At 63.1% G+C, this 21,414-nt stretch overlaps 3 protein-coding genes across 3 annotated transcripts in view; all 3 read right to left on the bottom strand.

Moving 5' to 3' along the window:
* The window catches only part of EML3 (EMAP like 3), a 9,550-nt gene extending 9,486 nt beyond the window's left edge, over positions 1–64 (bottom strand). Inside the window, exon 1 of the mRNA XM_053967978.1 lies at positions 44–64. Coding sequence (XP_053823953.1) covers positions 44–64 — 21 coding nt within the window. The remainder of the gene's footprint in view (positions 1–43) is intronic.
* A 473-nt stretch (positions 65–537) lies between these two features.
* On the bottom strand, positions 538–6,403 carry B3GAT3 (beta-1,3-glucuronyltransferase 3). Its single transcript, XM_053968013.1, is given in 7 exon segments — positions 538–769; positions 2,556–2,617; positions 2,620–2,845; positions 4,178–4,420; positions 4,422–4,509; positions 5,274–5,388; positions 6,016–6,403. Coding segments are annotated over 7 exon segments (915 nt in total). The 5' UTR covers positions 6,098–6,403; the 3' UTR covers positions 538–670.
* Positions 6,404–6,504: 101 nt separating this feature from the next.
* Positions 6,505–21,129, bottom strand: GANAB (glucosidase II alpha subunit). Its single transcript, XM_053967992.1, is given in 27 exon segments — positions 6,505–7,317; positions 8,111–8,211; positions 8,981–9,093; positions 9,424–9,537; positions 9,990–10,064; positions 10,144–10,220; positions 10,343–10,407; positions 10,972–11,084; positions 11,086–11,216; positions 11,791–11,892; positions 11,995–12,091; positions 12,733–12,876; positions 13,332–13,411; positions 13,658–13,784; positions 14,773–15,008; positions 15,793–15,946; positions 16,263–16,443; positions 16,771–16,867; positions 16,948–17,032; positions 17,142–17,226; positions 17,741–17,794; positions 18,198–18,377; positions 18,945–18,994; positions 18,996–19,073; positions 19,735–19,843; positions 19,937–20,029; positions 21,026–21,129. Coding segments are annotated over 27 exon segments (2,871 nt in total). The 5' UTR covers positions 21,046–21,129; the 3' UTR covers positions 6,505–7,207.
* Positions 21,130–21,414: the final 285 nt, after the last annotated feature.

Genomic DNA, 21,414 nt, shown 5'->3' with positions numbered 1-21,414 from the left:
GGGGGGAGTCCCGGGGGTCCCCCCGCCCCCCCGGGGGTCTCACCGCGCTCCGGGGGGGCTCCATGGCCGGGCCCGCGGCCGCTCCGACACCGCCCCAGGAAGCGCGGCCGAGTCACTTCCCCCGGCGGGGGGGGGGCGGCCCGGGGGGGGCCCCGGGACACCCCGAAATGGGGGGGGGGGTAGTGGGGAACACCCCCCGACCCCTAAATCGGGGTTTGTGGTGGGGGGGCAGCAGAGCCCCCCCCCCAGTGCAGCGGGGACACCCCAAAATCGGCCCCGCTGGGGCCCCCCCCCGAAATGAGGGGGGGGCTGTGACCCCCCCCAAACATTTGAGGGGCTCTGCTGCCCCCCCAAAGTCCTGCGGGACCACCCCCCCCCCCAAAATCCCACCGGGGTCCTCAGTGCTCCCTCCCCCCAAAATCGGGGGGTGACCCCAACTCCCCCCCCACCTGCCCCCCCCCCACCGTGTTGGGGTCCCCCAAAATTCGGGGTGACCCCCCCAAATGCGAGACCCCCCCCCCAAAAAACCACAGAGGAGGCTGGGAGGGAGCGTTTATTGCAGCGAGGGGACCAGGGGGGGTCCCCAAAAAACGGGGGATCCTGGCGATAAATAAAGGTCGGGGGGGGTCCCGGGGGGTTTGGGGGGGTCCCGGGGGGGTCGGGGCCCCCCCTAAACCTCGATGTCGGGGTCGGAGCCCCGGCCCTGGCGCTGCAGCTGCTCCTCTGGCGCAGCTTCGGCTTCTCGTGTGCGCAGTGTGCCACACCAGCACTGCGCCCAAAAAACACCCCAAAATCAGCCCTGAAACACCCCAAAATCACCCCAAAATCATCCTGTGTGCCACACCAGCACCTGCACCCCAAAATCAGCCTGAAACACCCCAAAATCACCCCAAAAAACACCCCAAAATCATCCCAAAATCATCCCGTGTGCCACACCAGCACTGCTGCGCCCCAAACACCCCAAAATCAGCCCTGAAACCCCCCAAAATCACCCCAAAATCATCCTGTGTGCCACACCAGCACCTGCACCCAAAAACACCCCAAATCAGCCCAGAAACACCCCAAATCAGCCCAAAATCACCCCAAAAATCATCCCAAAATCATCCCGTGTGCCACACCAGCACCTGCGCCCAAAGCACCCCAAAATCAGCCCTGAAACACCCCAAAACTCCCCCAAAACCCCACCCAGGGACACCCCAAACCCCACCCAGGACACCCCAAACCCCCCCTAAACCCCCAAAATCCCCCCAAACCCCACCCAGGACACCCCAAACCCCCACAAACTCCCCCCAGGACACCCCAAACCCCTTAAAACAACCCCCAAACTCCCCCCAAACCCCACCCAGGACACCCCACCCCCCTAAAACCCCCAAAATCCCCCCAAAATCCCCCCAAACCCCACCCAGGACACCTCAATTCCCCCAAATCCCCACCTGGGTGCAGTTGTCGGCCCGTGGCTCCAGCTGGCTGGGGGTCACCAGCCCCCAAAATCCCCCCCCCAGAACACCCCAAACAGCCCCCAGAACACCCCAAACCCCCCCAAACTCTCCCCCAAATTCCCCAAACTCCCCAACCCTCCCCCAAACCCCCACCTGGGTGCAGTTGTTGGCCCGTGGCTCCAGCTGGCCGGGGGTCACCAGCCCCCAAAATCCCCACCCAGGACACTCCAAACTCCCCCAAAGCCCACCCAGGACCCCCCAAACCCCACCCAGGACACCCCAAACAGCCCCAGGACACCCCAAACCCCTCTAAAACCCCCCAACCTCCCCCAAAGCCCACCCAGGACACCCCAAAACCCCACCCAGGACACCCCAAACCCCCCCGCAAATCCCCCCAAACCCCACCCAGGACACCCCAATTCCCCCAAACCCTCACCTGGGTGCAGTCGTCAGCCCGTGGCTCCAACTGGCCGGGGTCACCAGCCCCCAAACCCCCCCAAACCCCACCCAGGACACCCCAAACCCCCCGCAAATCCCCCCAAACCCACCCAGGACACCCCAAATCCCCCCAAACCCCCGCAAATCCCCCAAACCCCACCCAGGACACCCCAAAACCCCACCAGGACACCCCAAACCCCCCTAAAATCCCCTAAAACACCCCAAACCCCACCCAGGACACCCCAAAACCCCACCCAGGACACCCCAAACCCCCCTAAAATCCCCAAAATCCCCCCAAACCCCACCCAGGACACCCCAATCCCCCCAAATCCCCACCTGGGTGCAGTTGTCGGCCCGTGGCTCCAGCTGCCCGGGGGTCACCAGCCCCAAACCCCCCCAAACCCCACCCAGGACACCCCAAACCCCCCCCGCAAATCCCCCCAAACCCCACCCAGGACACCCCAAATCCCCCAAACCCCCGCAAATCCCCCCAAACCCCACCCAGGACACCCCAAAACCCCACCCAGGACACCCAAAACCCCCTAAAATCCCCTAAAACACCCCCAAACCCCACCCAGGACACCCCAAAACCCCACCCAGGACACCCCAAACCCCCCTAAAACCCCCAAAATCCCCCCAAACCCCACCCAGGACACCCCAATCCCCCCAAATCCCCACCTGGGTGCAGTTGTCGGCCCGTGGCTCCAGCTGCCCGGGGGTCACCAGCCCCCCCAGAAGGAGCTCTCCAGGAAGCCCCTCTCGGCGCGGGGGTCGAAGCGGGCACGGGGGTGGGCGAGCAGCAGGCGCAGCCCCACGGCGAAGCCGGCCATGTCCAGCGGGAAGGGCCGCTCCGGGCGCCAGCCCGTGTGGAATCCCACCACGCGGCCCCCCGCCACCAGCGGCCGCTCCAGGCGCAGGCCCCCCACCAGCCCCACGGGCCAGACGGACACGCCGCGGGTGCTGCGCATCTGGGGGGAGAAATGGGGAAAAAATGGGGTTTATAGGGGATTTATTGGGGTTTATAGGGGATTTATTGAGGTTTAGAGGGGATTTATTGGGGTTTTATTGGGGTTTATAGGGGATTTATAGGGGATTTATTGAGGTTTATAGCGGATTTCCCACCAGCCCCACGGGCCACACGGACACGCCGCGGGTGCTGCGCATCTGGGGGGAGAAATGGGGAAAAAATGGGGTTTATAGGGGATTTATTGAGGTTTATAGGGGATTTCCCACCAGCCCCACGGGCCAGACGGACACGCCGCGGGTGCTGCGCATCTGGGGGGAGAAATGGGGAAAAAAATGGGGGAAAATGGGGAAAAATGGGGAAAAATGGGGAAAAAATGGGGTTTATAGGGGATTTATAGGGGAATTCCAGCCCCCCACCAGCCCCACGGGCCAGACGGACACGCCGCGGGTGCTGCGCATCTGGGGGGTAAAAAATGGGGAAAAAATGGGGGAAAATTGGGATTTATAGGGGAATTTCAGCCCCCCACCAGCTCCACGGGCCACACGGACACGCCGCGGGTGCTGCACATCTGGGGGGTAAAAAATGGGGAAAAAATGGGAAAAATGGGGAAAAAATGGGGGAAAATGGGGTTTATAGGGGATTTATAGGGGATTTATTGAGGTTTATAGGGGATTTCCCACCAGCCCCACGGGCCACACGGACACGCCGCGGGTGCTGCGCATCTGGGGGGAGAAATGGGGAAAATGGGGGAAAATGGGGGAAAATGGGAAAAATGGGGTTTATAGGGGATTTATAGGGGATTTATTGAGGTTTAGAGGGGATTTCCCACCAGCCTCACAGGCCAGACGGACACGCCGCAGGTGCTGCGCATCTGGGGGGATTTCCGGATTTTTCTCCCGGGATTTTCAGATCTTTTTTTTTTTTAATTTTTTTCCGGATTTTTTTCAGGATTTTTTCCTGGGATTTTTGGATTTTTTTGGGAATTTTTTTCCGGATTTTTTTCAGGATTTTTTCCTGGGATTTTTGGATTTTTTTGGGAATTTTTTCCGGATTCTTTTTGGGATTTTTCCCGGGATTTTCGGGGTTTTTTCCGGATATTTTTTGGGATTTTTCCGGGATTTTCGGAATTTTTTGGGGACTTTTTTCCCGGATTTTTTTCAGGATTATTGGGACTTTTTGGGGATTTTTGGGGATTTTTTTGGGGATTTTTCCCGGATTTTTTTCAGGATTATTGAGATTTTTTTGGGATTTTTTGGGGGATTTTTTTCCGGATTTTTTCCGGATGTTTTTCCCCGGGATTTGCGGTTTTCTCCCTGCCCCGCCGCTCCCGCACCTCCTCGAAGAGCCGCAGGCTGTAGGTGTTGTCGTCGTCGGCGAAGTAAACGACGCCGGGCTCGTCGGCGCCGCGCGTGTCCCGCAGCCAGCGCAGCGCGCGGTTCCGCTGCTCCGCGCCCCGCGGGAACAGCCAGGGCGGGGCCCCGGGGCCCCCCCGCAGCTCGGGGGGGGTCTCGGCGCTCAGGTGAGTGAAGGAGACCCCCGAGGCCGCCAGGACCCCCCCCACCAGCGCCGAGGGGGGCGGCGGCGTCCTCGACCACCACCCAGTGCAGGGCGGGCACGTGGAGCAGCGTCTGCGACAGCCGCACCAGCTCCGCCTTCTGCACCGGCCTGGGGGGGCAGCGGGGGGGGTCAAATGGGGCTGGGGGCTGCCTGGGGGTCGGGGTGGGTCGGGGGAGGGGCTCGGGTCGGGTTAAGGGGGGTCAAATGGGGCTGGGGGCGGCCTGGGGGTCGGGGTGGGTCGGGGGAGGGAGCTCGGGTCGGGTTAAGGGGGGTCAAATGGGGCTGGGGGTGTTAAAGTGGGTCTGGGGGGGCAATGAGGGGGTTAAAATGGGGCTGGGGGGGGGCAATGAGGGGGTTAAAATGGGGCTGGGGGCGGCTCGGGGCTGCCTGGGGGTCGGGGGGGTCAGGGGGGGTTGGGGAGGGGGCTCGGGTCAGGTTAAGGAGGGTAAATGGGGCTGGGGGCGTTAAAGTGGGTCTGGGGGGGCCATGCGGGGGTTCAAATGGGGCTGGGGGGGCAATGAGTGGGTTAAAATGGGGCTGGGGGCGTTAAAATGGGGCTAGGGGGGTTAAAATGGGTCTGGGGGGGCAATGCGGGGGTTAAAATGGGGCTGGGGGCGTTAAAGTGGGGCTGGGGGCGTAAAAAATGGGTCTGGGTGGGTTAGAATGGGTCTGGGGGCAATGAGGGGGTTAAAATGGGGCTGGGGGCAGCCTGGGGTTTAAAATGGGTCTGGGGGGGTTAAAATGGGTCTGGGGGCAATGGGGGGTTAAAATGGGTCTGGGGGTCCCGCGGGGGTGGGGGCAGTGGGGGAGGGGGCTCAGGGCCACCTGGGGGGTGAAATGGGGCTGGGGGCTGGGGAGGGGAGGGGTCTCACCTGGCGTAGGTCGGGGTCACCACGTAGATGGGGGGCAGCCCCTCCCCCCCCGGGACCCCCCCGGAGCGGCCCCGGCGCCGCTCGGGCTCGGGGGGGGGGCAGGGACAGGGCCGGCCTGGGGGGGAGGGGGCGTCAGGGACCCCCGAGACCACCCCGGGACCCCCAAAATCCAACCAGGGACCCCCAAAACCACCCCGGGACCCCCAAAATCCAACCAGGGACCCCCAAAATCCAACCAGGGACCCCCAAAATCCACCCCGGGACCCCCGAAATCCACCCCGGGACCCCCGAAATCCACCCCAAATAAACCCAGGGACCTCAAACCCACCCAGGGGCCAGGGACCCCAAAATCCCCCCCAGACCCCTCAAAACCTTCAGATCCCCCCTAGAACCATCCGGACCCCCCCCCAAATCCTCACAGCCCCCCCTAAATCTCCTCAAAATCGCCCCCAGATCCCCCAAACCTTCCAGATCCTCCCCCAGACGCCTCTGGAGGCCCCCCCAAATCCCCCTCAGAGCCCCCCAGGTCCCCTCAGAGCCCCCCAAATCCCCCCAGAGCCCCCCAAATCCCCCCCCAGAGCCCCCCAAATCCCCCCAGAGCTCCCCAAATCCTCCAAAATCCTCTCAGAGCCCCCAAATCTCCCCCCAATCCCCTTAGAGACCCCCAAATCCCCCCCAGAGCTCATCAAATCCACCAGAGCCCCCCAAATCGCCCCCAGACCCCACCCCCCCCGGCTCTCACCGAGCTCACGCAGGGCGCAGAAGAGCCCCACGAGCGACACCACGAAATAAACGAGGAAAACGTTCCTGAGCCGGAGCCGCATCGCGGGGGGGTCCCGGGGGGTCCTGGGGGGGGTCCCGCTTTCACATCCTCCCCCCCCGGGGGTCTTCAGCGGCTCTTCCCAGTGCTCCCAGTTGCCCCCCCCCAGTGCTCCCAGTCCCCGTTCACTCCCAGCGCGGACGTGGCGCTGCTGCCGGCCCGGCCTCGGGGGGTGTCCGGGGGGTTCCTGGCCCTGCCGGGGGTCCCTGAGGAGGGGTCGGGGGTCCCGGGGGGGGGGGGGGGGGGGGGCGGGGCAGCGCTCGGGGCCGCGGAGGCTCCGGTGGGGCAGCACTTCCGGTCTGACGGCCGCTTCCGGTCCGCCCTCCTAATGTTCCCCCCCCTCCCGGCTCCCGCGGCAAGAAAGGTTCCGACTTCCCCCCCCCCCCCCCCCCGTTCGGGATTCCCAAAATTCCCCAAATTCCCGTTTTTATTTGGTTTTATTTCGTGTTTTATCAAAACTCCGCGCGGCGCCGCGCTTCTTCCCCCCCCTCCCAACCCCCCCTTGCAGCAGGGGGGGGGGGACCCGGCTCTGCCCCCCCCAAAGAAGGGGGGAGGGGTCCCCAAACCCCTCCTTGGGACCCTCCCGGGGCTGGGGGAGGGGCAGACAAAAGGGGGAGGGGGCGCACGCAGAGCTTTGGTCCCCAACTCCTCCTCGACACGACCCCCACCCAAATTTGGGGGGGGAAACACCCAATTTAGGGGGTTTCAGACCCCTCCTAACCCCCCTAATTTGGGGGGGGGTGCAGAGTCACACCCCAACCTCAAAATTTGGGGGCTCAGAGACCCCAAACTCCCCCAAATTTGGGGTAAAATGGGGGGGGGAGGGGCTCAAGCCCCTTATTTGGGCCAGGTCTGACCCCTCATTTGGGGGGGGCTCAATCCTCATTTTGGGGGGGGGGGGGCTCAACCCCTAATTTGGGGGGGCTCAATCCTCATTTTTTGGGGGGGGCTCACCCCCCCCACACACCCCCAATTCTGGGCTCCTCAAACAGCGGCGGCCGCCGGGGTTTTTTTTTTGGGGGGGGGGGGATTTGAGGTTTTCTGGGGGTTCTGGGGGGGCCCGGGGGGTTTGGGGGGATTTGGGGGGGTTGGTCCGGGGGCCCCCCCCCGTCCATTATCGCAGGGAGATGCTCCAGTCGGCCCCGATGGGGACCCCCGGGCGCCGCAGGGTCAGCACCGAGCGCTCGGGGTCGTGCTGGAAATGCAGCGAGCTCTGGGATCCGTCTGGGGATGGGGACACGAAATTCGGGCTCAGGGATCCCAAACTCGGGGTCAGGGACCCCAAAAACCCATCAGGAACACAGAAATCCTGAAAGTCCAGCTCACGCAGCCCGTGAACCCATCAAGAACAAAAAATGCTCCTCAGAAACCCCAAATTCTCTGTGAGGGACCCCAAATTCCCCTCAGAGACCCCAAATTCTCCATGAGGAACCCTGGATTCCCCTCAGGGACCCTGAATTCCCCTCAGAGACCCCAAATTCTCCGTGAGGGACCCTGAATTCCCCTCAGGGACCCCAAATTCCTCTCAGAAACCCCAAATTCCTCTCAGAAACCCCAAATTCTCCATGAGGAACCCTGGATTCCCCTCAGGGACCCTGAATTCCCCTCAGAGACCCCAAATTCTCCGTGAGGAACCCTGGATTCCCCTCAGGGACCCCAAATTCCCCTCAGAGACCCCAAAATTCTCTCAAGGACAACAAAATTTCCCTTAGGAATCTCAGATCCTCTTTCAAAGACTCCAAATTCCCCTCAGAAACTCTAAAATTCTCTCAAGGACAACAAAATACCCCTCAGAAATCCCAAATCCTCCCTCAAGGACCCCAAAAATCCCTCAAGAAACCCCAAACTCTCCTCAGGATCCCCCAAAATCCCTCCCCGCTCCCCCGGACCCCCTCATTGTCCATCCTGAGCCAGGCGCTCTCCGGCCACCCCACCCCCAGGATGACCCCTCCAAAACGCCCCAACACCCACCCTAAAACCCCAAAACCCCCCCAAAATCCCCCCAAATCCCCCTCACCGTGGGTGGTCAGCAGGGCGCTCTCTGGCCGCCCCACCCCCAGGATGACCACTCGCTCCAGCCAGGCCGGGCTGGACATGGACCCGCGGGGGTCAGCGGAGCTGGGGGGCACAGAGGGGTCACAGGGGGGGTCACAGCCCCCCAAAAATCCCCCAAACATCTCCCCTGGTCCCTCAATCCCATCACAGACAGGGCCCATGAGAAACGGGGGTTTGGGATGTCCTGGGGGTATTTTTGGGGTATTTTTGGGCTGTTTGGGGTACCTGGCCATAAAGGTTCCTGGGAGGTGCTTGGGGTGAGTTCGGGGGTATTTTTAGGGTATTTTTCTGTACCTGGCTGTGAGGGTGCCTGGGGCTGTTTTGGGGGTATTTTTGGGCTCATTTGGGGGTATTTTAGGACCATTTTTGGGATATTTTGGGTACCTGACCAGGAGGGTTCCTAGGGGTTATTTTGGAGTGGATTTGAGGGGTATTTTTCAGTATTTGGGGGTATTTTGGGGCTGTTCTTTTCCCTCACGTTTCCCGCCCTTTTTGTCCCCTCACGTTTCCCGCCCTTTTTGTCCCCTCACGTTTCCCGCCCTTTTTGTCCCCTCACGTTTCCCGCCCTTTTTCCCCCCTCACGTTTCCCACCTTTTCCTCCCCCTCAGATTTCCCTTTTTTCCCTCACATTTCCCCCGCTTTTTCCCCTTTGCTTTTGGGGTGTTTTGGGTACCTGCCTGGGAGGTTTTTTTGGGGCAGTTTTGGAGCCATTTTAGGGTATTTTTAGGGGATTTTTGGGTACCTGCCAGTCAGGTTACCCTGGGGCTGTTTCAAGCGGGGATTTTTGAATACTTTAGGATATTTTGGGCTATTTTTGGGATATTTTGGGTACCTGGAGGTGAGTGTGCCATTGGCGAAGTGGAAGTGCCGATGCAGGAATGCATTTTTGGTGGCGTAGTCGAAGCTGACCCCATCATCCAGGTACAGATCCCCCTGCGCCGTGCCCTGGGAGATAAAAGGGGGTTTGGGGGGGTCCCAAGGGGGATTTGGGGGGCAAAGGAGGGGTCTGGAGGTGCCTCAGAGAGTTTTTGGGAGTCCCAGGGAGTTTTTGGGATCCCAGTGAAGGGGATTCGGGGTCCCTGCACTTACCTGGAAGGGGTCTGGGGAGGTTTTGGGGTTCCTGGTGGGGGTTTTGGGGTCCCTACACTCACCTGGGAAGGGTCTGGGGGGGTTTAGGGGTTCCTGGTGGGGGTTTTGGGTCCCTACACTCACCTGGGAGGGGTCTGGGGGGGTTTAGGGGTTCCTGGTGGGGTTTTTTGGGGTCCCTACACTCACCTGGGGGCTCAGGGCCACGTAGAGGGTGAAGGGGTCGCCCCTCATGGCCTCAGTGGAGCGGCGAGGCCGGTCCTGGCGTGGGATCACCGTCCCCCCCCGCTGGAACACTGGGATCTGGGGGGCACACGGGGGGGTCAGCACCCCAAAAACCCCATTAAAAAACCCCAAATCCCCCCAAACCCCGCCCAGAAAAACCCCAAATCGCCCAGGTCACCCCCAGTGCTTATTTTGATCACTATCCTTGCCCCCCCCCCACTCCCCGCATCGAAACACAGGGGAATCCAAGAGGTTTTTGGGGTCTCCAAGGGGATTTTGGGGTCGTCATGGAAGTTCTAGGGTCTCCAGGGAGGTTTTTGGAGTCCCAACCCCCTCCCCAAACCCCTTGAGCCCCCCCAAAACAACCCACGGTGCTGAGGGTGACGGGCACCACTCCCCATGCGGGAACAGAGGGATCAGGGGAGGATTTTGGGGTAATTTTGGGGTTTCCAAGGGGAGTTTTAGGGTCTCATGGGGGTTTTGGGGTCCCAGCATCCCCCCAAACCCCCTGAGCCCCCCCAAAAACCCACGGTGCTGAGGGTGACGGGCACATAGAGGGTCTGGGGCGCCCGGTGCTGCTCGTGGGTCTCGTCATTGTACCAGACCTGGGAGTGAAATTCAGGGTTCACGGGGGTCCTGCACCCCAAGAAAACCCTAAAAATCACCCCAAAAGCCCTCACTCACCTCTCCCTCCCCAGGCAGGTACACGTTGACCCCATGGGCGCCCGGCTCCGTCACGGGGTGCACCAGGAGCACCCGGTCTGGGGACAGGGGTCAGCAAGGGGAAAAGCCCAAAAATGACCCCAAAAGGGATCCTAAAAGGGGTCAGGGACCCCAGAAAGGGAGTCAGGGACCCTAAAAAGGGTCAGGGACTCCCCCTCACCGAGCAGGTACTGGTCATCCATGGCAAAGGTGTGGGGGTCATCCGGGAATTCCATCCACAGGGGCCTGGGGGGACAGCAGGGTTTGGGGTCAGGGGGTCTGGGGGTGTTTTGGGGGTTTGGGATCAGGGGGATTTGGGGTCTGGGGGCGTTTTGGGCATTTGGGGTCAGGGGGTTTGAAGGCAGGGGTTTAGGACGGGGGGGGTTTGGGGTCAGAGGTTTGGGTTCAGGCGATTTGGGGTTATCCCAGATGGATTTAGAGTGACCCAGGCAGATTTTCGGGACGGATTTGGGGTTTTTGGGGTGGCACACCTCATGACGGGGATGCCCTGGCGGTGGCAGCAGTAGAAGGCTGTGTACGTCGGGAGCAGGGGGCTTTGGGGTTATCTTGGGTGGGTTTTTGGGGTGGATTTGGGGTTTTTGGGGTGGATTTGCGGTTTTTGGGGTGGATTTGCGGTTTTTGGGGTGGCACACCTCATGACAGGAATACCCTGGCGGTGGCAGCGGTAGAAGGCCATGTACCAGATTGGGAGCAGGGGGCTTCGGGATTATCTCAGGTAGGATTTGCTGTATCTCAGGTGGGTTTTTGGGGTGGATTTGTGGTTTTTGGGGTGGATTTGGGGTGGCACACCTCATGACGGGGATGCCCTGGCGGTGGCAGTGGTAGAAGGCCGTGTACCACGTCGGGAGCAGGGCGTAGCGGCGCCGCAGCGCGGCCCTGACCAGCGCCAGGTGCTCGGGGGCTCAGCAGCCACGGCTCGCGCCGCGCCGTGTCCAGGTGGGCGTGGGCGCGGAAGAAGGGCTGGAACGCCCCGGCCTGGTACCAGCGCACCTGCAGCTCCGGGCCCGGGTTCTGGAAAAAGCCGCCCACGTCCGCTGCCAACGGCGCGGGGGTGGCGGTGAGCCCGGATCCTGAGCCTGCTCCTGGTCCCACATCCTGATCCCAGCCCTGATCCTAACCCTGGTCCTGGCCCTGATCCCAGTCCTGGTCATGGTCCTGATCCCAATCCTGGTCCTGATTCCAGATCCTGATCCTGATCCCAGCCCTGATCCCAGCCCTGATCCTAACCCTGGTCATGGTCCTGATCCCAATCCTGGTCCTGGTTCCAGATCCTGGTCCTGATCCCAGTCCTGGTCCTGGTCCCAGTCCTGGTCCCGGTCCCAATCCTGGTCTCGGTCTCAGCCCTGAGCCCAGATCCTGGTCCTAATCCCAATCCTGGCCCCAGCCCTGATCCCATTCCTAATCCCTGTCCCAGCTCTGATCCTAGATCCTGGACCTGATCCAGATCCCAATCCTAGTCCTGGTCCCGAACCCCCTTCTGATCCTGATCCCAGCCTTGGTTCCATTCCCATTCCAGATCCCAGCTCCGATCCCATTCCCCATCCCATATCCCATATCCCAACCCTTGACCCCAGTCCCAGCATTCCCAGTACTCCCAGTTTGGCTCACCCCCGCAGAAGGCCAGCCCGGCCAGCCCGAAGCTCAGGCACATGGGGATGGAGATCCGCAGGTGCTCCCAGTCGGCCGTGTTGTCCCCGGTCCAAACCGCACCTGGGGGGTTTGTGGGGCTCAGGGGGGGGGTTCCCCTCCATCCTGACCACCCCCCAATTCCAGGATTTGCCCAAAATCCCGGGATTTCCCCCCAGGCCTCACCGTAGCGCTGGGAGCCGGCGAAGAAAGCGCGGCTGAGCACGAAGGGCCGGAGCCGCCCGCCCGAGCGCCGGATCAGCCCCTCGGCCGTGGCCTTGTGCTGGCAACGGGGGAAAACGGGGTCAGCCACCCCAAACCCGACCCCAAACCCGACCCCAAAGGGGGCTAAAGGGGTATGGGGGAAGTGAAGGGGGAATTGAGAGGGTTTGGGGGGTCCTAAAGGGGGTTTGGGGGGCCTAAAAGGGGTTTGTGGGGGTCTAGAACAGTTTGGGGGGGTCCTAGAGGGGTTAGAGGGGCCCTAAAGGGGGGTTTGGAGGGGACTAAAAAGGGTTTGGAGGATTCTAAAGGGGGGTTGGGGGAGCCTAAAAGGGGTTTGGGGGCACCTGGAGGAGTTTGGGGCACCCTGGAGGGATTTGGGGGGAAATGAATGGTGGAGGGGCCCAAAGGGGTGAGAGAGACTCCTAAAGGGGTTTGGGGTGCTCTGGGAGGTTGGAATTTTTTTGGGGGTGCTTCAGAAGTTTTGGGGGTGTCCCTGTGAGGATTTTAGGGTCTCCCAGGGGATTTGGGGGGTCCCAGAGGATTTGGGGGGGGGATCCCACAGATGCTCCCAGGCCTCAAATGCCCAAGCTTTAGTGGGGGCTCCTGAGGGGTTTGGGTGGCTCTGGGAGATCGGGGTTTTTCTGGGGTCCCTGTGGGGTTTTGGGGGTGTCCCCAGGGAGGTTTTTGAGGGGGGGGTCTCACCACGTAGAGCCCGTAGATGTTGTGCAGCTCGCGGTGCTCCCAGCCCCCGAAGTGCCGCGCGTCCTTGTGCATCGTCACCTCGGGGCCGCTGAACACCGACGGCTCGTTCATGTCGTTCCACGTGAACAGCGCCTCCGTGGAGCCCTGGGGGAGCCCCAAATCAGCGGGGGGAACCCCAAAAATATGGGAGGGGGTTCTAAAAGCCTCCCAGGGGATCCTCAAAATCGGGGCGGAAAGCCAAGGTGGGGTCTCCAAAAAGGCACTGAGGGAAAAGGGTATGAGGGAGAAAAGGGTGTGGAGGGATTTGTGGGGATTCTCTAAAACTAGGGAGGGCTTGAGGCTCAGGAAAAGCCCAAAAAACCAGCAGGGAAACCCCAAAAATATGAGAGGGACTCTACAAGTGCCAGGGGGTTCCCCAAAATCCCCCCTAAAGAGACGGGGGATTCTCCAAGGGGAAGATGCTGCAAGGGGGAAAAGGGCGAAGAGGGGAATTTGGGGAGGGTCTCAGGGTCCTGGGAAAGCTCTGAGGAGGGGCTCTGGTGGGGGGGGTCTGACAGAAATTTGGGGGGGGTCTGACAGAGATTTTGGGGAGTCCCCACCTCGTACTGGTCGAAGGCAAACATGTTCGCCCACCACTCGCGCATCTCAGGGTTCGTGAAGTCGGGGTACGCCGAGGAGCCTGGGGGGCACGGGGGGGGGCTTGTGACCCCCCTGGAGACCCCAAAACCACCCCAAATTCGCCCCCCAGCCCCACTGACTGGACCAACACCAGCCTTTGTAGCCGCTGCCATCCTCAGTCTTGATGTGGAACTCGCCAAGCACCCCGAGACCCCCCCCAAAATCCCTTCAGGAGCCCCCAAAACCCCCACCAAATCCCCTAAAACCCCTCGAGGACCCCCCCCAGATGCCCCCCAGCCCCACTGACCGGGCCAGCACCAGCCCTCGTAGTCGTTGCCATCCTTGGTTTTGACGTAGAGGTCTCGCGCCCGCAGCTCCGTGTGCACCCGGTACCCCCCGTCCACCTTGATGTGTGGGTCCACGATGCTGACCATCTGTGGGGCAGGGTCCAGGGGGTGAGTGACCACTGGGCAGTGTCCAGCGGGTGAGTGACCACAGGGCAGTGTCCAGGGGGTGAGTGACCACTGGGCAGTGTCCAGCAGGTGAGTGACCACCGGGCAGTGTCCAGGGGGGCAGTGGCCAAGAGAACATTCCCAAATTCCCATCCCCATCCTGATCTCGGACACAAAACCACCCAAGAATAATCCCAAAGTGCCTTTGTGATTTTCCCATTTCCATTTTTCCCATTTCCATTCCGGATCCTAATCCCAACCCCAATGTCCAGCCTATTCCTGGTCTGATTCCAACCCCATTTTCCATTTCCTATCCCCCCTCCTGCTCCTGACCCCATTCTCTATCCCATCCCCATTCCAACCCATCCCAAGCCCCATTTCCCACCCCAGTCCCATTCCTGTTCCCAATCCCATTCCCAACCGACCCCAAACCCACACCAAATCCCAAATCTGTTCCTGTTCCTTCTCCCAAACTCAATCCCATTCCCCCTCTCATCCCCACTCTGGCATTTCTGGGCTGCCAGCTGCTCCAGGAGCTTTGGGAATTCTGCAGGATCCTGTCTCAATCCCAATCCCACCCATTCCCACCCCACTCTGTATTTCCGGGCCGCCACACGCTCCAGCATCCCCCGAGGATTGTGGAATTTGGCACGATCCCACTCCCATTCCCAAACCCATCCCAATCCCAATCCCAAACCCATCCCGCATTTCTGGGCCACCAGGTGCTCCAGCATCCCCCATGGATTGGGGAATTCTGTGGGGTCCCATTCCCAATCCCACCCCATTCCCAATCCCAATCCCAATCCCATTCCCGATCCCATTCCCGTCCCCACCCTGCGTTTCCGGGCCGCCAGGCGCTCCAGCATGCCCCGGGGGTTGGGGAATTTGACAGGATCCCATTCCCAATCTCAATCCCACCCCATTCCCAATCCCAATCCCACCCCATTCCCGATCCCAATCCCGTCCCCACCCTGCGTTTCCGGGCCGCCAGGCGCTCCAGCATGCCCCGGGGGTTGGGGAACTTGGCGGGGTCCCAGGTGAAGTAGCGCTTGCCGTCGGCGTGCTCGATGTCCAGCCAGAGCACGTCCAGGGGCAGCTCGTGCTCCTCGAATCCCCTCTCCACGGCCTCCACGTCCGCCTCGTCCTGGTAATTCCAGCGGCTCTGGTGGTAGCCCAGGGAGAAGAGCGGGGGCAGCGCCTGCGTGCCTGGGCAAGGGGCAGGGACAGGGGTGAAATCCCCCAAAACAGCCCTAAAAACGGGCACGGGGCACGGCCAGATGGGAGAGATCCCCTGAAATAATCCTAAAAATGAGGGTATGGCAGAAATGCCCTGGAAATTACCCTAAAAGTGGGAATGGGGGCGGAATCCTGTGAGAATAGCCCTAAAAGTGGGAATGAGGTGGAAATACCCTCAAAATAACCCTAAAAGTGAGAATAGGGCAGAAATTCTCTGAAAATAATTTCAAAAACAGAAACTGGGCAACATCAAAGTTGAGAAATCCCCCCCAAAAATGGGAATGGGGCTGAAGGACAAAAATTCATAGCGTCCCCAATATCCTGTACCAGTCAGGGCTCTGTTCTGGTGTCCCTGTCCCCATCCCCAGTGTCCCCAGTGTCCCCAGCAGCCCGTACCAGTCAGGGCTCTGTACTGCTGTCCCTGTCCCCACCCCAGTGTCCCCAGTGTCCCCAGTGCCCCATACCGGTCAGGACTCTGTTGTGGTGTCCCTGTCCCCATCCCAGTGTCCCCATCCCAGTGTCCCCAGTGTCCCCAGTGCCCCATACCAGTCAGGGCTCTGTTGTGGTGTCCCTGTCCCCATCCCAGTGTCCCCAGTGTCCCCAGTGCCCCATACCAGTCAGGGCTCTGTTGTGGTGTCCCTGTCCCCATCCCAGTGTCCCCAGTGTCCCCAGTGCCCCATACCAGTCAGGGCTCTGTTGTGGTGTCCCTGTCCCCATCCCAGTGTCCCCAGTGTCCCCAGCAGCCCGTCCGTACCGGTCAGTCTCCCGTACTGGGCAGTGACGTCGGCGGGCCCCGGCCCCAGCAGCAGGAACACGTCGATGACGCCGCTCTCGGACATCCAGCGCACCTCGGTCTGGGGGGTCTCGCCCCCCCCCTGCATGTAATCCAGGAGCTTCCCAAAAAGGGTCTGGGGGTGGGACAAAGGGTCAGCACCCCCAAATTCCCACTGGAGTAACCAGACACCCCCAAAACCACCCCAAAGCCCCCCTCTCGGACTTTCCCAGCCGTGTTAGAGCTGATGTCCACCCTGGTCTTGGCCCCTCAGAGACCCCAGACCCCCTAAATCCCCTCCAGAAACCCCAGATCCCCCTCTTGGATCTTTCCAGCAGTGTTGGAGCCCCCCAGGACCCCCCAAACCTCCCCCAAACCCCCTCAAACCTCCCCCAAACCCAGCCAGGACCCTCCAAACCTTCCCCAAACCCCCCCAGACCCCCGTGCCGGACCTTCCCGGCCGTGTTGGAGCCGATGTCCACCCAGGTCTCGGCGGCGTTGAGCCAGAAGAGGCCGAGGCTGAGGCGGGGCCGGTGGGCGAGCAGCAGCGGCACCGAGCCGTACAGAGCCATGGGCGTGAACACCTCGTACTGGAACACGTCCAGGTTGTACAGGCGGTACGGGTCACCCCCCCTGGGGACACGGGGACAGTCAGGGACACCCCTAGGATGTCACTGTCACCCCATGAAGCCACCATCGCTGCCACCCTCACACAGCGTCGCTGTCGCTGCCACCCCGCTGCTGTCACTGTCACCGTCACCCCAGAGCATCCCTGTCCTCCCACGGTGACACCACCCCCTCAGTGCCACCATCCCCCTCATCTCGCTCCTGTACCCCCACATCCCCGTGTTGCCCCCTGTCTCTGTGTCACCCCAAGGTCCCCGTGGTGTCCCCAAGGTCCCCGGGGTGTCCCCGTGGTGTCCCCGTGGTGTCCCCAAGGTCCCCAAGGTCCCCGCTCACTCGGTGGGGCGCAGCCGCAGGCTCTCAGCGTGCTCGGGGATGCCGTACACGTGCTCGAATCCGGGCAGGGAGAAATCCAACCCCACCGAGGTGGGTCCTGCAGGGAGTGGGGGGGACATCACAGGGGTCCCCCTGTGATCCCCCTCAGTGTCCCCAAGTGTCCCCAGCTGTCCCCACCGTAGGGTTTGCTGTCCGTGTGCGTTTTGAACGTCTCCTCCCACGCCCCCGGCTCCTCCTCGGGCTCTGCCGGCGGCTCCGCGGGCTGGGGGGGGACAAATCCTGTCAGGAATGGGGGGACCCCTCCCCAAAAAAGGGGGGGAGGGTTTAATTTGGGGTGTCCCATCCCAGTGTCCCCCCCCCATCCTTGTCACCTTGTCACTCTGGGTGCTGCCAGCGCCATCCTCGGGTCCCTCCTGCGCCGCCCCCTCCTCGCCCGCGGGGTCCTTGGGGGGGTCCCTGTGGGAATTTGGGGTCCTGGGGTGCCCCAAAGGGGGGAGGCGGGGGGGCGACAGGGACAAGGAGCACCCCAAGACCCCGAATTTTGGGGACCTGGACCCCCACCCCCATCTGCTCCTGCTCACTCTGGGGGGTGTGGGGGAGGGGATCTCCTCATTTTTGGGGTGCATGGACCCCCCCCAGCTGCACCTGACCCTTCAATTTGGGGGGGCACAGACCCCCCACAGCTGCACCTGACCCTTCAATTTGGGGGGGCACAGACCCCCCCAGCTGCACCTCACCCTTCAATTTGGGGGGGCACAGACCCCCCCCCGGCTGCTCCAGCCCCCTCCCCAATTTTGGGGGCCACAACGACCCCCCCCCAAGCTGCTCCTGCTCCCCATTTTTGGGGGGGATTTGAAGCCCCCCAGCTTCTCCTGCCCCCTCCCACCGTGACGGGGGGGGGGATCCCTTTGAGAGGGGGGGTCCGGGGGGGTTTGGGGGCGCAGATACGGCGGCGATTCCATGGATTTACCTACGGAAAAGGCTCTTGATCTTATCCCACACAGAACTAACTTTATCCGCCAGACTGGGGGTGGGGGGCACCAAAACAGAAACACAGAGAGTCAGCGCGGCCCCCCCGGCCCGCAGGGACCCCCCCTCGGCCTGGGGGGCGACCCCCGACCCCCTCTGTGCTTTGGGGGAGACCCCCCGCCCCACCCCGAGCGCTGCCGGCCCCGCTCCCGCTGGAACCAACGCCCTGCGGGGGATTTGGGGATTTTTTTTTTTAGGGCTTTTTGAGCATTTTTTGAGAGTTTTTTTTGGTCGGATTGCTGAGGCTTTTTTGTTTCTTTTTTCAGGATTCTTTTTTTAAGTTTTGAGGGTTTTTTGGAGGTTTTGAACGTTCCTGAGGGGTTTTTTTGGGGGGTCTTATTGGGGATTTTGAAGGTTTTTGAGAGTTTGAGGATTTTTGAGGGTTTCTTGTCACTCACGAGTCCCGGCGGCGCCGCTGGTGCTCGAAGACGAGGAGGCCGCGGGCGTTGACGCTGCAGAGCAGCTCGCGCTGCCGCAGCAGGTCCAGGCGGAACGGCCGCTCCGTCACCAGCAGCCGGTGGCCCCCGGGGCCCAGGGACAGCTCCAGGGTGCCCTCGTCACGGCCCGTCACCTCCAGCCTGAGGACAGCGGCGTCTGTCACCGTCCCGGGGCACCCCGGAGCCGGGGTCACAGCCTGGGGACAGCGGCCATCCCCTAGGGCGTGGCTGTGCCCACCCTGCCCCCTCACCGGTCAGGGCTGGCTGTGACCCCCCTCCTGTGTCTCCATGTCCCCTGTCCCCTCGCTTCTCAGCAGGTGGCTCCCCCAGCAGCATTCAGGGGTTCTCTCCGTCCCCGTGTCCCATGTCCCCTCACCTCTCGGCAGTGTCCCCCTGTCCCCTCACCTGTCGGCAGGTGGCTCCTCCAGCAGCCATTGCGGATGGGTGGCAGTGTCCTCATATCCCCGTGTCCCCATGTCCCTTCACCTCTCACAGGTGGCAGTGTCCTCATGTCCCCGTGTCCCCTCACCTGTCAGCAGGTGGCTCCCCCAGCACCAATCAGGGGTTCTCTCTGTCCCCCTGTCCCCATGTCCCCCTGTCCCCTCACCTCTCACAGGTGGCTCCCCCAGCAGCCGTTGGGGATGGGTGGCAGTGCCCCCATGTCCCCGTGTCCCCTCACCTCTTGGCAGTGTCCCCGTGTCCCCTCACCTCTCGGCAGGTGGCTCCCCCAGCAGCACGTCGGGCACCTGGTAGCGGGGGCCGCAGCGGGGCCAGCTCCTGGATGCGCAGGCGCGTCACGTTCCCGGTGAGCCCCCACACCTCCAGCAGCAGCGGCACCTGCGGGGGGACAGTGGCACCTGGGGCTGGGGATAGCAGCACCTGGGGCTGGGGACACGGGGACAGCAGCACCTGGGGCTGGGGACACGGGGACAGCAGCACCTGGGGCTGGGGACACGGGGACAGTGGCACCTGGGGCTGGGGACATGGGGACAGCGGCACCTGGGGGCCCCCACACCTCCCACAGCAGCAACACCTGCACAGGGGGACAGGGACAAGGCCAGCTGGGCACGGGGACACGGCCACCTGGGGCAGCTGGGCATAGGGACAGCGACACCGGGGACACCTGGGACACCCACAGCTGGACACGGCCACCTGGGGGGCACCTGGACAGCCCCAGGGTCACCCACACCTGGCCGGGGGCACCTGGGGGTCATCCAGCCCTACAGCGCTGGGGGACAGAGGGACACGGGGCAGGTGTGGGGTCGTGCACACCTGGAGCAGGTGGGACAGGGACACGGCCAAAGTGTCACCAGCACCTTGGGACAGCGGCCAGGTGGCACCTGGACAGCTGGGGAACGTCAGGGTCAGGGACACAGTGACCCCTCCATGACCCTGCTGTCCCCTCACCTGGGTGGCCTCAGTGACCACCTGGATCCTGTGACCCCTGTGACCCCCCAGTGACCCCTGCTGTCCCTCAGTGTCCCTGCTGTCCCCTCACCTGGGTGGCCTCGTTGACCAGCTGGATCCTGGCCACGTCGGGGCCGAGCTCCAGCGACTCCAGCAGCGCCCGGTATGGGGAGTTCCCGGGCTGGATCCGCCGCTGCCGCCTGGGGGGGGGCACGGGGGGGGGACACGGGCCCTGAGTGACCCCCCCGGGCCGCGCCCCCCCCCCCCCCAGGTGTGCCCCCCCCCGCCCACACCTGCAGAAGCCGCTCTGCTCGCAGCTCTTGAAGTTGCCGCGGTCGACGGCGAGCGAGGCCCCGAGGCACAGGGACAACAGCCACAGCGGCCACCTGGGGGGCACGGGGGGGTCAGCGCCCCAAAAACGGGGGGAGACCCCCCCCTGAGAACCCCAAAAACAGGGGGAGACCCCCCCAAACCCACCTGAGAACCCCAAAAACAGAGGGAGACCCCCCCAAACCCACCTGAGAACCCAAAAAACGGGGGGAGACCCCCCTCCAGAACCCACCTGGGGGGATCAGCACCCCGAAACCACCCAGAGACCCTCCCCCAAACCCCACCTGGGGGCGTCAGCACTGCAAAAACAGCCAGAGACCCCCCCCAAACCCCACCTGGGGGCGTCAGCACTGCAAAAACAGCCAGAGACCTCCCCCAAACCTCACCGAGGAACCCCAAAACCAGCTGGAGACCCCCTCCCCCAAACCCACCGTGGGGCACCGGGACCCCCCGAATCCCCCCTCAGGTGGGCACGGGGGGGCTCCAGAGCCCCCAGACCCCATCGGGGGGGCAGCAGAGAGGGGAAGGGGGCCCAGGGAGACCCAAAATCATCCGGTGGGGCAACAGGGACCCCCGAGGGGGGCACAGGGAGCCCCCCAAAAAATACCTCAGGTGAGAACGGGGGGGGGCCCAGATCCCCCAGTGGCATCTGGGGGGGGGCACGGACCCCAAAAACCAGCGGGGGGGACACGGGGGGGCACTGGGGGGGGTCAGAGCTGGGGTAGGGACCCCCAGACCCGCGGGGGGGGCACCGAGACCCCCCAAACCCGCACCCGGAGGCAGAAAGGGGGGACATAGGGGGGGTCCCGGGGCCTTTTGAGGGGGGAGGGTCCCACAGGGGCTGGGGGGGGGTCGGGGGTGTGTGGGGGCTGGGGGGGGTCCGGGCCGCAGCCCGGGCCCGAGGCCTTGGGGGGGTCCCGGGCGCTCAAGGCCCGGCCGGGGGGGCCCGGGGGGGTTTTGGGGCGGGGGGGTCCCGTGGGGGGGGGTCGGGGGTGACTCCGGGGGGTCCCATGGGGGGGTCGGGGGGGGTCGGGCCCCTGGCGCGCGCTCACCGCCCCAGCGCCGCCGCCATCTTGGATCCGGCCTGACCCTTGACCCCGCCCCCGGCCCGACGCCGCCGCCTCCCATTGGCTGTGGGCAGCCCCGCCCTCCGTCCCGCCCCGGCCACGCCCTCCCGCGGGGTTCCCGCCTTACCTGGTTGCCGGGGAGACGCAGGCCCCGCCCTCCTCGTGTTGTGATTCGCGAGTGAAGCTTGAGCGATGGGAGCATCACCCAATCAGAGCGCGGCTCGGGGAAGAGGCGGGAACGCACCGTGAGGGCAGGACGGAAACCCAATGAAAGCGCGGGAACGCTGAGTGACACACTGCCGTGTCCAATCGGAATGCTGCTTTCAGCCGGTGCCCCGCCCCCGAGGGCTTCCGTGGCAACGCCCCACCCCACG

Source organism: Vidua chalybeata, chromosome 32 (assembly GCF_026979565.1).
Source record: "Vidua chalybeata isolate OUT-0048 chromosome 32, bVidCha1 merged haplotype, whole genome shotgun sequence".
Taxonomy (NCBI): Eukaryota; Metazoa; Chordata; class Aves; order Passeriformes; family Viduidae; genus Vidua; species Vidua chalybeata.
Note: the sequence above shows the minus strand (reverse complement) of the source record. Positions and strands in the feature narration are given on the sequence as shown.